We start from the raw sequence: 18,282 nt of genomic DNA, 5'->3' as shown, positions 1-18,282 counted from the left end.
AGTGGACACACACAGACAGAAGTTCAAATAATATGTTTTTGCACTTATCCATCCTCTTAACTTTCACTCACATGCGGTACCTGTAGTTACCAGCAGGGAGCACTACTGGTCGCCACTGGTGGAAAGAGGCACGCAGCGGGCAGAAGAAAATTCACAATTGTATACATATGCACACACAAAGAACATATTTCATTGTCTTAGTTTACAGTGAACTGCTTGCACTTGTTTAAATGAAATCTAATAAATTATTTCAGATCAACTTGTATCAATGCAATGCAGGATTTAAGCTTTAGGGAGAAGTTTCTACACACATGCAAGTACATTTTTCAAATATTGGCCTTATTTATTCATGCAAACATTCCTCTATAAATCTCTTAAAAATCACAAGCCCATGGTCCAGATTTGAAGAAGTTTTAGGCTCTACTCTGACGTTTTTAATACATAATAATACGATAAGATAAGATAAGATGAAAGTTTATTTTCCCAAGGGAAATTACTGTGCAATAGTTACAGTACAGCATGAAAACAAGAACCAGAAATTACCCAACTAGTGCAATAAGAAACGTGCAAGAATGCAAGTGGATAATAAGTACACAATAAGTACACACAATAGGGGTATGAAGTACATACAACGGGGGGAACAGTACATGAGTACATAAGGAGGACAAGGTTACAAAGTGCAAATGTGCATCTGAGCAGATCCCTATGTACCCACCGTCCCACCTCCACCCGAGGTAGATTTATGTAAGAGTCCGATGGTCACAGGGAGAAAGGATTGATGTGATTGTATTTTACACATTAGTTTAATACAATGTTAATACATTAATACATTTTAATCAGAATTCAGTCCCTGTTTACAATCCGTTTACACTGAATTTGTCCTGTAAGTCCAATTTGGGCCACTAGATTGTGCAGTTAAAACATCTGTGCAGAGCACGACTTACTGTAAGAACCCCAGTCACCTAAAAACAACTCCCCCACCCGCTACTGCGGCTTTACTGTAGTGTAAACTGGGTGACCCTTCATTTTCTGCATGTGACAGGAGTCATCACTAAATGAGCAAAATTGGAGCTCTCCTAAGCACAGGGCCAGAACAGTGGGTAGATCTTGTTCTTTGTTGAGCAGTAAAATCTGAGTGATAAAATTTTTGTTGTAGTGAAGGCACACCTTGTGAGGAGTAGATTAAAGCCCTGGTCTTCACGTCATAGAAAGATACTGTGCCTTCTTCATAATATACAAATACTCCAATCTTCTTGGGCTTCCTATTCAAGGAGAGGACAACAGGCGGGTTAGTTTTGGCCTGATAGCGTCCCCAGTATAACCCTAATGTCCAACATCTATTTTAAGGACTAAGGGTGAGGGCTAAACCTTTCTTGGTGATGGGCTCTCTCATCACTCCCACTTCCAACCCTAACTGTTTTTATACTGAAATTCATAGTGGTAGAACTTTCAAGAGGAAAACACTTTTTATCCAAGCCCAAGGTGGTAAAAGTCAAACCTCAATCGGTTTTCGGGGAGATCCCTCTTTGATCCCTCACTTGCTTCCCATCCTCAGATAGGATGAGGCAGGAATGAGCTGTGTCTGGGTCCAGAGTCACATTTACTGCATACTGTTGCTGGATGAGCTCAAGTTCATCATTGAACATGTGGACATCCTTTGGTCTCTTGTCGCCATAAGCCTCATTCACCTCTCTGGAAATTTTCTCCACCTCTCTCTCAAGCATCTGTTTCATATTTGCCAGTGCACTGCTCAGTGACTCCACACTTGAGAGACTGGCGGCAGTGAAGCAGTGTTCAGGGTTCAAACAGGGAGAGGAGGGGAATGTGATCCTGGTAGAGTTGGAGATAATCTTCTGTGTTTGAGAGCTCCTCCAGCTCCGTACTCCTGTGATTAAGCTCAATGATCTCTGATGAACCTTTTTGCCTGCTGTTCTGCTGCTCTCTGCTTCTCCTCCAACAGATCAATCAGCCTGGCCTTCTTGGCTGTAATAGAGGCCATCAGATCAGTTTCTTTCAACCTCTCCGCTTCATTGCGACCTTGAAACATTGAGTCTTCAATCTGGAGAGTAGCGATGCATATCTTTTCTCAAATTTTGTAATAGAAAGAAGAAAGACGTTGTAACCGTCCTTATCAATTTTTACTGAGAGTAACCTTTGTGTCCTGTTTGAGGATTCGGATTCGTGGCCAAACGTTAATACTATTTGGCCTGTGGATGGCAATGCAGCAACACCATTAACATCCATGTCCATATATCAGTGAGTCATGCCTCTCCGTCAATAATCAATTTCAATAAGGAGAGTGATAGTACGAAATTTAATGGATTAGGAGAGTAAAGAGGCAGAGAGAGACGGGGGGAGGGAGGGAGAGAGAGAGAGAGAGAGAGAGAGAGAGAGAGAGAGAGAGAGAGAGAGAGAGAGAGAGAGAGAGAGAGAGAGCGAAGGCGAGAGAGAGTCAGTGTTGTGCGTGTGGATCTCGCAGCTGCTCAGTAAGGAGAGACTCTACACCGTTCAACCAGCGGCTTGTTTCCAGGTAAAACCACATTTTAATCGTAATGATTAATCCTAACCCGCCTCTCTTTGTTCTAACGGTCTCTATACGTTGTTACTACACGGTGTTATATCCGTCTGATCTGCTTGTGCCTCTGCGCTGGAAGATGGAGATGCTGAGGCAGGGAGACGGACTGAGAGAAGAAGGGCGCTGTTCAAAACAAACGTCAGCAGAAACGCCTTTATACGACGTTAGATGATTAGACACACACGTGAATCGTCACAAACCGTCTACCGTCTCTGTTGATCTCTCACTCGTGTGAAACATTCCGCCTTATTCTCTTTTGCAGGAAACGTGCGCGTCCTCCATTGTTTTGTTAGCGGGGCGTTTTTTCTTCGCTACGCACATTGGCCCAAATCTCAATCCCGCAGTAGACGCGTGTTTTCGGCCCACAGACATCGCTGTGATGTCGGATCTGGATGTGGGACGAGATAGGGTTGGCTTCGTGTTTATTCGGCGGTTCGTGGCGTGTTTTTGTCCTCTCCAGAGTGTGATCGGTTTGGTTTGTTGTGTGTAAAATGGAGGCAGGTTGGATGGAGGATGATGCTGCTGCCTACCCACAGGCCTCCGCCTCCCTCATCACAGCGTATTTACATCTCACTTTCATATGAAAATGATCCATATGCCTTCCAAAGCTATAGGTTCTATAGCGTGTCATTAAGATTTACTAGAGGGGGAAAATAATGATTACTTTGGATACTACATTGTCAATAACACAGAGAGTATCAGTGATGGCTTTATATAGGAGCTAACATATAATCACACATCACAGGGAGGATATGATCACATAAATATAAAGCTCAAATCCTATAGATAGAGGCCTCTGGATATATGGTGACATATACTGTATATTATAACATGTATGGAAACATTGTAATAATATTGTAAATATGTCTTTCAATATGTTAGTAATATACAAGGCAGGTATATAAAGCTGCTACATATGGCTTTCCTAAATCAGTGTTATTCAACCGAGGTGCCGATCGCCAGGGGTGCCGTGGGAAATTATCCAACTTCACTTAATTAGTCTGCGAGCCGATCCGACGATCCGGCCCGCGAGACAGACCGGCAGATCGCAAATTTCGGAGCGAGATGGATGGATATATGGGGGGAGGGATAGAGGGATGGAGGGATGGAGGGAGTGGCTGGTGGAGAGCTAATGATGTCCGTCAACAGCTAATGATGGACAGGCAGGCCTAGCATTAGCCTCTTTTGCCAGGGCCATTATTAGGACACCGATGCACCGGATTGATGTGATGCACACACAGACACACACAAACACACACACACTCAGACACACACACACACACACACACACACACACACACACACACACACACACACACAAACACACACTGACTAAACATAGCCCAATGCTGATGCAGGACGTGAGGAAGTAAAGGAGGGAGGCTGGACGCGAACAGGCTTAACCTGGGTCCAGGCGACATGAGTCATCATTCAACACAGCTTTGGCAGCAGGTTCAGATAGGAGATGAGACACTGGATTTGATAGTGACTAAAGTATTTATGAGTCATTGTTGTAGTTCATAAGTTGAAAACAGAATGCCGGTGTGATTTTGTGGTTTCAGCTCCTCTTGCTCCCACTCATACATCAAACAGCATCAGTGAATTAAAAGTCAGTCTGACATTTTCTTTAAAGGTCAGAGGTCACTCACACATAGGTTTGGAGTTTGTTTTGTGTTGTGATCAGTTCAAAGGAACGTGCCTACATCTTGGCTTATTTGCTCTTTAGGCCTGGATTTTATTCAATTTTAACTAGACCTATACTTGTGCACTATGTGAGCGATATTACTCAGTAAAATTATGGCAATTAGGAGGATTACAGTCTGTACTCCATCCAGCCCTGTGGGGGGCGCTGTGAGGGCCTGAGATCCCTGCATTCCCTGGATGGCAGCAGAACACCTAAATACACGAACAATGATGTGCTACTTTTATAATATCTAGACATTTTTCAGTCAAAACCATTGAAGAAACAAAACCTTAACAGTAATGAATCATTTGAAGTAGTTTGTTTCTAATCCCATTCTTGCCTCGTCTCTTACAGGGCCAGCTGCACCATCCTTCATCATGACTAAAGAGGAAAACCTGGAGGTGCAGGAGAAGGAAAGGCACGACCGGGAGGAGCAAGAAGAGGGCAAAGTTCAGAAGGAGGAGGAGGAGGCGTTGACTGAGGAGGAGGAAGAGGAGGAGGAAGACGACGAGGAAGAGGAGGAGGAAGAAGAGGAATATGAGCTAGAAGAGGAGAAGGAGGGCGAGGAGAGAGCAGAGGTGGAGGACGGGGAGGAGGATGAGGACGGGCAGGAGGAAGAGCGGGAGGAGAGGGAGGAGAGGGAGGAACGAGAGGGAGAGGAGGACCCGCCAGGCGACCGGGAGCAGGAAGCCGAGCTGGAGCAACTGTGCGAGTACCAGAGTCCAGTCCAGGAACCGCGCCGCCGAGCCATGGTGCACCCGTCTGCCCCCGCACCCCTACCTAAGGACTATTGTAGGTCATACCGCCTTAAAGATATACTCATACACCTTTAAACATATACTGTTCTACCACCTTAAGTATAAATTGCCATACCACCTTAAATATGTTGTGTAAACCTCTACCTAGAAGCTATACCACCAAAATTATACATGAAAACCACATTAACCAGGCCCCCCAACCCCCCTGTCAACAAAAGTTTTGTGTTCAATCGCAGCACAAATTTCGAAGAGCACAAGAAGCTCATTGGTATTCATGAGACAAACAGCTGAACTGACCATTCCATTATACTGTGTGTGTGTGTGTGTGTGTGTGTGTGTGTCTGTGCATGTGTGTGTGCATGTGTGCTCGTGTGTGTGTATGCACATGTCTATTATCCAGCAGAGTGAATACAGAGTTCTTGCTCCCATTTGTTTTAGTATTTTCGAGGAGCTATCCTGACTAGCAACTGTGGTTCCTTCAGCAAGCTCCTTTTTCACATGTACTGTACAGTGAAGCTTACGCAGATGACAGCAAGTGACGTCTACTGTGTTTGTGTGTGTGTGTGTGTGTGTGTGTGTGTGTGTGTAAAGTAACAACAGCAGAGGAAGTGTTGGGGACCTCTCTGGATCGTTATCATTTGAAAGTTAGATTTGAACTATAGCCTGACCCATTTTTGGAGCCGTAAAATATCATTATTACTTTTGCATCACCTTCTATCATTGTGATGTAGTGCACAGATTCATATGAATTGTGGGTCATCTTGTGAGTGAAGGCTGCACCTAAAGGACACCTCTGGACTTCTTGGAGTTGTGCCTGTTAATTCTGTGAGTGTAGGGAAGTGGGGCAGATTCCTTGGCCTTTAAAGCTCTGGTAGCTTCCATGGAACGTATGGACAGACGCTGGCCCTGGTGTTCTATATGTGAAACGATTGCAGTTACTCAGTGAAATAAAATATGCCCCTTATACTGCAGTGCTGGCTGAAAGTCAAACCGCAGAGCTCACTGGTTCACTCTCATCTAATGAGGCTGATGAAAACTGGCATTTCCATGATTCCATTTCCTTTTCTAATGTTTGTCACTTTTCCTCTGATCTCCTCTCCTTGCTTCAAGCTTGTTTTCTGCTCTTCTAAAATCCTACTACAACTTTCCTTTCCTTTCCTTTTTTTGGGTTGGCAGTAGGGGACTCCATAGGGGACTTGACTTGGGAACCAGAGGGTTGCCAGTTCGAGTTCCCGTATGGACCAAGAAAGTGGACTGGCAGCTGGAAAGTTGCCAGTTTGCCTCCAGAGCTCTGCAGAGGTGCCCTTGAGCAAGGCACTGAACCCCCAAACAGCTCCAGGGGTGCCGCATTTTGGCTGCCCTGCGCTGACCCCTCTGTAATGCATGTGTGTGTTGTGATATGTAAGAGGGGCACGCAAGACAAATTTTAGATGACGTGTTTGCGTGTGAATTGACCGAATAAAGTTTTTTTCTTCTTCTTTCCTTTCCTTTCCTTTCCTTTCCTTTCCTTTCCTTTCCTTTCATTTCCTTTCCTTTCCTTTCCTTTCCTTTCCTTTCCTTTCCTTTCCTCTCCATATCCTGTTTGTAGTTTCTCTTGTATGATGTAATTGTTCTTTGTCTCGTCCGTCTCTTCGCAGCTTTCACTTTCTTTGATCCCAATGATCCAGCCTGTCTGGAGATTCTCCTGGACCCTCAGACCACCATCCCGGAGCTGTTCGCCATCGTTCGGCAGTGGGTTCCCCAGGTCCAGCACAAGATTGACCTCATCGGCAATGAGGTCAGAACACACACACGGAACAGCAGTCCTGATGCATTTCTGCATTTCATACATACAGTACATAGTGTGACATGCAGCAAAGTGATGAGATCGCTGTTATTTTGCAGAGCCTGCAGGAGGTTTTAATTTCCTCTTGGTTTGGTTTATAGCTGTTTGTATACTGATGTATGTATAAATTTGCACATTATTATATTGAACTACTGAGAGGTTATTTTCAGTGCTCTCTCCAGGGACAGACAGCAGAGAGAAGCTGCATTCTTTATTTGTTTAATGGTACATTTAGCTCTTATAGCTCTCATCCAAGCAAGCTCCACACTACTCAATGCCTTTTCATTGTTCATTATCTGCGCCTCTGTGTGTTTGTGTGCGCCCGTGTGTGTACAGAGGTTTGAATCTGAGCAACAGTAACACTCCGCGAGATCCACACGCACAACACTGACTCTCTCTCGCCTTCTCTCTCTCTCTCTCTCGCCTTCTCTCTCTCTCTCTCTCTCTCTCTCTCTCTCTCTCTCTCTCTCTCTCTCTCTCTCTCTCTTTGTGTGTCTCAGATCCTGAAGCGTGGCTGCCATGTGAATGACCGTGATGGTTTGACTGACATGACGCTGCTCCACTACAGCTGTAAGGCCGGAGCTCATGGAGTCGGTAAGATAATTAAGTGACGTAAATCCAAGCAGTCAGTCGATGAGTCAGTCACCCCCCCCACCTCTGCAGACACAAGAACTAAATTCATGTTCCTCCCTGCTGGGTGTCAGGGGACCCAGTGGCAGCGCTGCATCTCACCAGTCAGCTGATCTCTCTGGGAGCCGACGTGAGTCTGAGGAGCCGCTGGACCAACATGAATGCTCTGCACTACGCCGCTTACTTTGATGTCCCAGAGCTGATCAGAGTCTTGCTGAAAGCTGCCAAACCCAGAGGTAAATACATACTAAGATTTTTAAGATACTCTATTTCTCAGGTCACATGCAATTCACAATGTTTATCACATGCAACTACAAATTTGCGTTGCAGGTCTGATAAGGATTTGAGACCATTAAACCCATATCCTTTTCTTCCTCCTCATCTTCCTCCTCTTTCTCCTCGTCTGTCATCTCCACAGTACTGAACTCCACCTGCAACGATTTCCACCATGGGACGGCTCTGCATATCGCCGCCTCCAACCTCTGCCTGGGTGCAGTCAAATGTCTGCTGGAGCACGGAGCCAACCCCGTCGTCCGGGTAACAACACTGCTGAAATGTATCTGAAAAGTTTAAGAGAATTTACTCAAGTTAGGCAAGACTGTTTATCCCCTTTGTCCTTTCTTTCTTTCCCCATCCCATTAAATTCCTTATTATGTCGTCTTTCCCTTCTCTTGTCCCGTCTCTGTACAGAATGACAAAGGCCAGGTTCCAGGGGAGGTGGTTCCAGACCCAATGGACATGAGTCTAGACAAAGCCGAGGCTGCCATGGCGGCCAAAGAGTTGAAGCAGCTGCTCCTGGATGCCGTCCCCCTGAGCTGTAACCTGCCCAGGGCCACGCTGCCCAACTATGACAACATCCCCGGCAACCTGATGCTGTCCTCGCTGGGGCTGAAGCTGGGAGAGCGTGTGGTGCTGGACGACATGAAGGTCAGGACCACACCTAAAACTCAGTCCAAATTCTTATTGATACATGACAAAGACAAATCTGTAATGTGGCCACACCAACATCCAGCTGTTCTATAAATAGTCACATCTATCTCTCTCTCTCTCTCCCTCTCTCTCTCTCTATCTCTCTCTCAGCCTGGCACTCTGAGGTTTTGCGGCACCACAGAGTTTGCCAGTGGTCAGTGGGTTGGCGTGGAGCTGGACGAGCCAGAGGGGAAGAACGACGGTAGCGTGGGTGGAGTTCGCTACTTCATATGCCCTCCTAAACTGGGTAACTTCACCTGTAATCTGGAGAAGCAGTTGCGATAACTTCATGAATCCTTACAAATTCTTCTATTCTATTCATCATTGTGCTCAACTCCTTTGTCCCATAGGGATATTCGCTCCGGTATCAAAGATCTCCAAAGCCATGGATACGATGCCCTCCTCTGTCACCTCCACCCCCAGGACCCCACGCAGGGACCTGGCCTCTCGCCTGGCTGGGAAGACCAAAAAGGAGAAAAAGGAGCGTGAGAAAGGTAACTGTCATTTCTGGCGCCATCTAAGGACAGCATCTAGGTGTTGCATCCTGGGACAACACATTTATTGTAGATGTTGACTACAAAAACTGTAACTTGGATGGCATCATAGTCTTCAAACAATTTATGTAGAGCCATTAGAGGTGAGTTGTAATTCCTGTGTGTTTTTAGCCCAGAAGAAAAAGTCCTCAGCTGCTGCTTTGGATCCGGAGGGTCTGAAGGTAGAAGTTGGTGATCAGGTCCTGGTGGCTGGACAGAAAAATGGCACCGTGCGCTTCTACGGCAAGACCAACTTTGCTCCAGGTGGATAGATTTTGATTCAATGACTTGTGATTAAAAAGATTAAGGCCAAAACCTTAAGGTGTTTATTACAGCAGGCTGACTGGTACTGAAATTGAATGGGTTCCTCCCATTGCACATGGAGTTAATACCTGAGCTGTGTGTGTTCCTGCAGGGTATTGGTTTGGTGTGGAACTGGATCAGCCGACGGGAAAGCATGACGGCTCTGTGTTTGGAGTGCGTTACTTCTCCTGCCTGCCCAAATATGGAGTGTTTGCTCCGCCCTCCCGTGTCCAGAGGTAAGACTACAGAAAACTGGCCTTTTATTTAATTTGAAGCTGATTAATACTCTAATAGCTTCTGTTTTTGTGAGATGGTGGATGCCTGTATTAATCAGTTATTGTTATAAAAATAAAAATATAAATCAGTAAACAGTTAACAGTAAATAATTAAACAGTTGGAATGAATGTTGGCTTTTCAGAATCGGAGGCCCCAAAGAAGGCTCAGTGAATGACAACTCCATGGTGAAGAAAGTCCACCAGGTCACCAGTAAGTTCCTCACAACACACACACACACACACACACACATTAGATAAAATGAAATAATCCATTGATCTGTTTTTCTATGGTCTCCCTGCATTCATGCACCGTGTGTTTGTTTGTTTTAGTGTCACAGCCCAAGCGTAACTTTAACACCATGCGTTCTCCTAAAGACCTGACCTCTGAGAGTTCCATATCCAGGTAAGGGACAGAGGAGATAATGAGTTCATTCATTCTGATTATTAATGAGTTTAACAGTATGTTATACAAGCATAATGTAAGTAAAATAGATTTCTGATTCTCATTTAATAGACTAAGCTAACATTGGCCATAACTGTATATTTACCTTCAAAATAAAAGCTTTATTTGATGTGTTTTACCTGTGAACAGGAAGTGTTGAATTTACATTTTGTGATAGTTGATTTGATACACAAATGAAGCATTTTAATGTTTCATGATTACGACACTTTGCTTTACTCTTCACCTGCTGTTTCTGTTTTCTCTCCTCCTGCTTTTGCACCCATCTTCATTTTCCTCCTCTTCTTCTTCCTATCTTTTTTCTTCCTCCTTTTTTCTTCCTCCTTCGCTTCCTCCTAAATCTCTTCTTTGTCTCCCTCTCTTCCTCCATCCCCCTTCTCTACATCTTCTCTTTTTCTCATTCCCTCACTCCTCCTCTCCTCTCCTCTCCTCTCCTCTCCTCTCCTCTCCTCTCCTCTCCTCTCCTCTCCTCTCCTCTCCTCTCCTCCAGGTTGTTGTTCTGCTGTTGGTTTCCTTGGATGCTGCGTGCTGAGATGCAGTCCTAACCATTTCCTCTCCCTCCTCCTCTCCTCCAGTGCACCAGATCAGTCTTTTTGTCTTTCCTCTCTCTCTTGAGAATCTTGCTGTTGTCAGTCAATTTTCTCGTATCCTCATGTAGATGTTCTATAGCAAAATATAGTGCCTTGTATTTGATCAAAATGTCCTGCATTCCTTCAACAAAAAGAATCCAGCCCTGTCACAGCGGCTCCTCCAAAACGTTCTTCTTCTCTTCTTTCCGCTCTGCTTTTGATCATGTCCTTTCAACAAGATCTCATTGATTCAGGTTTTCTTTTTTTTTCAGTTTTTCTACCTTTTTGGCAGAAAAAAAGAGATGTACTTTTTTTTAACCCAGTAAAAACAAAACCTACGAAAATGTTTGTGCTGTTACACTTTTTGTTTTGCTGCTACTAAATTTGGATCACACTGGATGATTGTAATGTTGCTATTGGTCCAGGCTAGCAGTTTTCAGTTTTATCAGGAAAAAACACAAGGAAATCATTAATTATGAACATAAATATTTTCTTATAACCAGAGCAAGTTCCAATCTCGAAGATAAGGCCAAATTGTACCTTCCGCTTCGCTGTTCACATCGGTGACTGTAATCAAGTTTAGTTAGTCAGTGGCACAGATCAACCAGTCATAACCCTGAACATCCTTTAAGTTTTTGTGTGAAGAACTTCAAGAAATAATAATGTATAACCTGCATGCTTTAATCTCAGATGTCAACAATGAAAACAGGGTTAATCTAAACTGACTGTACTGCACTGTAATGGAGCCTGGGAGAAGATTTTTATGTTCTCTTGTTTTAAATTCAGCTTCATTTAACAGATGGTTTGATCACAGTGGTGGAGATGAAATTGTCCACCGTCTCCATGAAGATATATGAGTCTATAGTCAATATGAAGGCTGTCATGTTGATGATATTCAAGATACACACTCCCTGATTTTGTTGGAGCACTCCCCAGGCAATCCATTCAAAGCAAATAGTTTCAGATAGTTATGCAGTTTTTATTTATCGCCATTCGTGACAGAATGAATAGAGGAAGCAACTAGAATTGAGCTTCCTCCTTTATAATTGAGTGTTTTTTACAGTACCTCTTAGGTCAGTGTAGTCACTATGTCAGCTTTATAGCTGTTGTAATAAATAAGTGTATTGCCCAATGCACATTCATCCACCTTTGTTGGAGTTTTAATAAATGAAATAATCTCAAGAATCGCTACAATCATAATGTGACGTAACCAAAACTGCTAACAAACCCAAAACAAGCAAACATACAACAACAACAAACCTGCAGTTAAACATTAAATCCTTTACAGTCAAGCTAAATGTCAATGCTCCAAAACAGTTATCCATTCCAGAGCTGAATACTTTTAAATATTCGTTGAAGATAATCATGAAGCTGTGCTATTCCTATCTGGCGAATCTTCTTTGTACACTGCCGTCAATCTAGTAGATTTAATACTTCCCCTTTTTTCATAATCATTTCATTCACTCTCCATAATCTTGAAGCGTGATGCAGGATTTTGACCCATAGAGGGCGACACTGCTGTAGTTTTAATGAACTCCACGAATCAGTGTTGAATCACTTTATAAAATAACCAACCAGGACAAAGTCTACAGAGAAATTGTCCCCTCTCTCTCTCTCTCTCTCTCTCTCTTTATCACTCTTTCTCTATCTCTCCCTCTCTCATCTTCTTCTCTCTCTGTTTAAACCAAACGTCAGTACCTTTTTGTGAATGTGCACATCGGCGAAACAACAAAACGTGAAGAAAAAGAAAAGAAACGTGATCTAAACCTATGTGTGTACTTACTCTTAAAATCTCTGATGTGCAAAACTGGAAACAGCAATATGTGAACCCAGTGTACTCTTTGTGTGTGTGTGTGTGTGTGTGTGTGTGTGTGTGTGTGTGTGTGTGGAAATGGTTCCTGTGTTAATGTCTCCTTACACTCATACAGAGAGATGAACACACTCACAATCCTGTAGGCCGAGGCTGCAGAAACACTGAAACCGCCAACATACGATCAGGCTGGAAAAATCATCAGATGCGTCACCAACTGGAGACTGAAATGATGTACAATCGTACAATTGTACCTCGAATTGTACCTTGAATTTTCCTTTTATTTGCCATCTGAAAATCCCTTAAAACAGGACAACAGATTTGGTGGAGGGAAATCTGCGCCGAACAATCCATGGTGGAGTCATGAGCGGATTCTGTTTCTGCATCCTTGGCCTGAGCACAAACACCCTGCTGTGAATAAACCAGCTTCACCATCACACTTACAATAACCGCAGTGCTCACTCACACTCGCTTTGGTGTCAGCAGTTATAATGAAACCAATGTTTGAACCTCCTGTTGCAGAATAAGGTTGAGCTACGCTTTCATCCTGACAGGAGACTGGAGCAGAGCCAGGCCAAGCATCTCCGACACAATCTCTGCTCAGGTAGCTTTGTGTTTTCACCTTCATTTGACCCAGAAATTGAATCAGTTCAGCTGGGTTTGTGAGTAGAGACTCTGGACAGCTAAACCAATGAACAGAGCTGATCCGTATGTCCTGGTGAACCTGAAATTTAGAAAATTAGCTTTCCAGTCATGCAGAACAGCCCCAAATCAAACAATGAAGATGAGTATCCTTGCGTTGCAGTTGTAGTGTACGTTCAGACATATTCATAGACATCATAAACAATGACGTTCGTGGTCAGAGCGATGGTAGACGTTTGTACCGTAAACGTCCCGGTGTAATGTGGAGCTACAGTATCTTTGCTTTGATCACTGAGTGTCAGTTATGAGTCACTGTCTTCCTTTCACTAAGATCAAAACATTATGGAAGCTTTCATGAATACTGCATGACTTCGCTTTCATTTGTTCTAACTTTTTATTCCTGATGGTTTTTTTCTCAATCGTACACAAAGTTTTACCCTGATATCCCCCCTTGGTTTCAGTTCAACCCTATAGTCACATTTTGCTTGTATGATGATGTCATTGTAATAAGCCACTGATTGTAAACACTTTCCCGGTGTGTTCAAAGGTGCTACGCTGTTTGAGAGATTGCGTCCGATTACGCAGGAAGGTTTTACTCAGTGTGCACAGTTGGGCTGCAGCAAGGAAGGCTGAAGTGGATCAATCAGTCTTTTGCACATTAAAGATTGGAAAGGTTTAAAATCTAAATAAGAGCAGAGAATTCTATATTGTGTTATCTCATCATGATATGGTGGATCTGGGTTGAAGTCTGTCTGCATATGATTTCATGAACTGAACTGAAATCAATGCCGGAAAGGCAGAAAATCAGTCTCAAAATTGATGTATGATGAAAACGATGATCAGGAATGTGATGTTTGCTGTCAATTGATTCAAAGGTAGACTGGTATGATTCCTTTAACAGCTTTTAAAATGAATCCATGTTCATCTCACGGAAACAAACTCATTGCTTTATCACCATTCTCTGATAATGTATAGCCTATACTTTGATAACTTCACTAAGTGTACTTTTTATTTTGCAGTTTTTCCTGTTCTGTGTGTGTGTGTTACTATGTGCTCGGTCACACTAAAGGCTAGTGTGTGAATCTGATGGATGTAAAGGTGAAGCGGGAGGACAAACACTGGACTTCCTCATTGTAACAGATACTCATTGCATGCTCTCTCTCTGTATCTTTATCAGTATTTTTTTCCCCCAATACATGTATCTTCTTCTCTTCGGCATGGAAATGCTTCAAATAATAACAGTGACTCTATGAATATAATAAAGTATTTGATGTTGTTTTTTACCTCTCCTGTCAGTTGCTTTTAATTACAGAAAATCTTTGTTGTTATTATTCAAGAAAAGACAAAAAACTGATGTACGGGGTTGGATAAAATCATGGTTCATGATTTGAGTGTGAAGTACAATCCTATGCTGTCACTACAGTTTTTGTGAAATATTCAAACCTGCAGCATAATTGAAAAGAAAGAAAGATGAGGCCTAAAAAGGACAGATTCTTATCTAAGAAAGGGAATTTATTGTTCTACTAAACATCTCCATGCAAACATTCTCATGCTTCAAAACTACAGAATAAATTAAAAAGAAATAATATTGTAAGAACTAGAGTCTCTGTAGAGCTGGTACACTCATATGTTACACACTTTATCCTATGGTCTTCTGGGTTTGATTTCGCTGTAGGTCACAAGTCCAAACTGTCCGATTTTTCCACCACCAACCGAACGCAGCATCACAGTTATGGCTTTAAGAATCCAGATTGTCCTGGCAGTGGGGAGCAGCTGATTGAACATCACAGAGGTTACACTCTTCAGATATGCGCTGACCTTCAAGTTGACCACTGGAGGACAGCAGACTGAATGGTGACAGTATTTAGGCGGTGTGGTACAGGTTGGCCGTCTGTCAGGTTTAGACAGGTTTAGACAGAGGAGAGATGATTCTTCTCTGCCCTCCCAGGTCACATGGCAGTGGGGCAGGAGGGGGGTTTGCTGCACTGGCGCTTCCTTCTGGCCCTGCGGTTCTTAAACCAAACCTACAAAGAGACAGAAAAGAAGAATACAAGGAAGAAGTTAAATCTCACGTTTCAGATTTGTAAATGTGGAATGTTGGAAGAGGGTTTCTACCATGAATCAGTTTAAATGTTAAACACCATACACGATCAATGTGTACTACACGTGAATAAGAACGGCAAATAGTAATACAACTGAAAGCGAAGACATTTAACATAGAATACAAATAATTCATGTTTGTGGATTTGAAGAAGAACTATACAACTTTTTCCCTCGTCCAAACAAAAGTGAAATTGCATCATTTATCCAGTAGATCTCAAAGCTTTGCTCTCTGGTACATGCGTCATGCTTAGAAATGCCCCTTGGAAACCTTTTACGCATTTGTGTGTGCGTGTGTGTGGACTTTACGCACCCTCACAGTCTCCTCGCTCAGCCCGGCGCTTCTAGCCAGCTCCGCCCGCGTCTCCGCCGGCGGGTAGTCGGTGAGCTCGAATAGTGCCTCCAGTCGTTTAGCCTGATCGTCGGTGAACACGGTCCTCATCCGGGCTTTTTGACGCTGCTGCGCCTGCGCCGACACTCCGGCTGCCGGATGGTAACCACCAAAAACGGCAAGTGGCTGAGAGTCTGGTAACGGAGAAAAGGAATAGGGTTATTGGAATTAATTAGTGAAGATAAATGGCGCATTGCAACATTGAGACAACCGAGTGAAGACTTTGAAACATTATCATTGATCTAAACATGTTTTTTAAATTGTATAATATATTATACAATTTATATTAATAATAATTATATTATTTCTTGATTCTCAATGTCTTAAAATAGAAAGAAAAGCCCAAAAAGATATATTACTAAACTATATATAGTACAGATACAGATACAGATACAGATACAGTTTATATCTATGGAGGTTTCTCGATTTATTTCCTTTGTGTATTTCCTTATACATTAAAGTTTCCTGATGTTGTGGGTCTGAAAAGCCCTTTGAGACATTGTATGTGATATTGGGCTATACAAATTAAATTAACTTGATTTAGAAATACCTAATCTGACTCTGGGTACATTTTAATTCCACTTTTCACGCAATAAAGGACTCAATGTCTTATTGACATTGATTCCATGTTATTTGCAGTGATGGCAGATTACATTATCTTGGTGATTATAGTCACTTACCTGTATCATGGCTGAAGGGTGCGTAAACGGCAGAGTTTGGAAGAACGCCGCGGTAGTCTTGGTGATAGAAACCAGCACCGTACGGATAAAACGCGTCTCCAAACCCCATCCCTCTGTACTGCAGGTAATCGTTGACAAGCACCGGAACCGGCACCGGGATTGGGATGGCAACTGCAGCTGGCCTGATGTGTCCGGAGTCCAGGTTGAACTCGGGGGGAATCCGCTGCAGGTACCCGCTCGCCAGCGGGGCCTTGGACTGTCCCAGCTGAGGTCTCAGGATGCGCTCGATGCTGAAGTCGGACACTCTGCTGGTCTCCATGATCCAAAAGTTTGCTCTGACCTCTGACTCGGTCCATGCTCAGTCTTATAGCTCAGACTGAAGTATTAACACGTCTTCATCCTCATCGTCATCCATAATGTGCCTTTCAAACGCAAATGAGGGGTGCTTTGATGCGCGCAACGAGACCGTTTAATGGTCGAACTTCACACAGAGATGAGAAGAAAGTTTGTTTTGACCCTTGACCCCTCATCTGAAGGTATTGAACCTAAAACATGAACTGATGGATATGTATTCAAAGGGGATAATTAGCAAAACACCACAGCACAGTTCCAGATAAACGGGTGACATCATCATCTTCATCATCATATGAGATGAATGAAACAAACAGATAGACAATTACAGAAACAACAGAAACGATATTGATGAGAAACGTGAGAAGATTATTTACACAAAATTCTAAGCATAGCAGTCCAGTGTGTGTGTGTGTGTGTGTGTGTGTGTGTGTGTGTGTCTGTGGGAAGCTGTTTTATTCCATCTTGTTATTATTATTATTGTAAGTATTATTACTACTACTACTATAACAACTACTACTAATACTAATAATAATAATAATAATAATAATAAGGTAATGATGATGATGATGATGATTATATCTGGGCTTGAATTTGTTCTGCAGACCCTAATGAGTTCCTGTCTGAAAGCCCAAAGTCTAACGCTCACTCTGCCTTTCTGTTGCATGAGGGCGCAGTATGTCCAGCAGGTGGCGCCCCACATCGCTGGGGTTACTGCAGGACTTAACGATGAGAAAGTGTTACAGAAATACACGTCACGGATGTTAGACATGAGTTTTTAAGAGAAATAAATCTCTTATATATTACAGTATGGCAAATGCTGAGAAAAAGTTCAAATTCCTGCAAATAGAAACACGAGAATTGTTTGATCTCCACAGATTGTTATTCCCCATGCAGTCTTGATGACGCGCTGAAAGGATCAAAGTAGATCAATCAGCCTGTCACGATGAGGTGTTGCGGTTGAAAGGTCCATCAGTTTCATCACATTTTCACTTCAAACAAACTGAAACTGTCTGAAAAGTCAATCTATAACATAATAGAACAGAAATATCATCTATAGCAGGATAATTAGTAGGATTTCCACCCCTTTTTTTAATCTGCGTTCATTTTTAGGAAGGCTTTATTGCAGTCTGAGTCTCAGTCTCAGTCTTAGAAGTCTGGAAGTATTTTACATTTTCATTTACCACAATGAATTAATCTGTGGTTTAAGAGTAAATAAGATCAATATAATATAACTTTATTTGTTACCTAAGTTACTCATGTCCAACATGAGGTCTTTGTAGATGCATTGTGTTGTTCGGATTAATTATATTCATTGCCATACTGTTTGAATTCCTGTGTAAGACTTCAATCTGACTCCTGAAACCAGATCAATAGGTGATCAATAGCAGATCAATCACTTGACATCTTTCTCTGATGTCACTGGTCTTCAGCAGACATAAAAGACTGAGATTGACAGCAGTCTGGACATCAAGAGAAACACTGTTGATCAAAGTGATGGAGGTAAATGGGATTTGGGTCCAAAACAATAGGAGACAATTCTGAATTCTTGAATTTTATTGACTGTATTAAGGTAGAAAAGCGCCTGATCTGCTTGGTCTTGATTTCACATCTCACATCTCAAAAATCTCACATTCTGATAGAATTTCCTTATTGGATTGTTATACAAATGATAAAATATATATTAGAATCCATAATACAGTACATTGACATTCAGGAGCTGTAGC

General features: G+C 42.7%; 1 protein-coding gene across 2 annotated transcripts; it reads left to right on the top strand.

Annotated features, from left to right (window-relative positions):
* Positions 1-2,346: 2,346 nt before the first annotated feature.
* Positions 2,347-14,303, top strand: clip3 (CAP-GLY domain containing linker protein 3). 2 transcript variants are annotated; one of them, XM_076142045.1, is made up of 14 exons: positions 2,347-2,530; positions 4,614-5,051; positions 6,655-6,794; positions 7,343-7,436; positions 7,547-7,708; positions 7,891-8,009; positions 8,163-8,399; positions 8,553-8,688; positions 8,792-8,935; positions 9,107-9,238; positions 9,390-9,513; positions 9,696-9,763; positions 9,883-9,955; positions 12,946-14,303. In XM_076142045.1, the coding sequence occupies exons 2-14, from the start codon at positions 4,637-4,639 to the stop codon at positions 13,055-13,057; spliced, it is 1,956 nt and encodes a 651-aa protein (XP_075998160.1). In that variant the 5' UTR covers positions 2,347-2,530; positions 4,614-4,636; the 3' UTR covers positions 13,058-14,303. The 2 variants fall into 2 exon arrangements, with proteins under 2 accessions (XP_075998160.1, XP_075998168.1); XM_076142053.1 differs by having other exon boundaries at positions 10,503-13,039.
* The last annotated feature ends 3,979 nt before the right edge of the window (positions 14,304-18,282 follow it).

The sequence above is a fragment of the Genypterus blacodes genome, unplaced genomic scaffold (genome assembly GCF_046128005.1).
Source record: "Genypterus blacodes isolate CSIRO-AG114 ecotype Tasmania unplaced genomic scaffold, CSIRO-AGI_Gbla_v1 ptg000003l_1, whole genome shotgun sequence".
Classification (NCBI taxonomy): Eukaryota; Metazoa; Chordata; class Actinopteri; order Ophidiiformes; family Ophidiidae; genus Genypterus; species Genypterus blacodes.
This window is presented reverse-complemented; position numbering and strand designations above follow the sequence as displayed.

Excerpts from the sequence above, each read along its gene's own strand:
- clip3 (XM_076142045.1), top strand. The coding sequence starts at position 4,637 with ATGACTAAAGAGGAAAACCTGGAGGTGCAGGAGAAGGAAAGGCACGAC. Across the intron at positions 6,795-7,342 it reads TTGACCTCATCGGCAATGAG|ATCCTGAAGCGTGGCTGCCA; the intron begins GTCAGAACACAC and ends TGTGTGTCTCAG. Across the intron at positions 8,010-8,162 it reads GAGCCAACCCCGTCGTCCGG|AATGACAAAGGCCAGGTTCC; the intron begins GTAACAACACTG and ends GTCTCTGTACAG.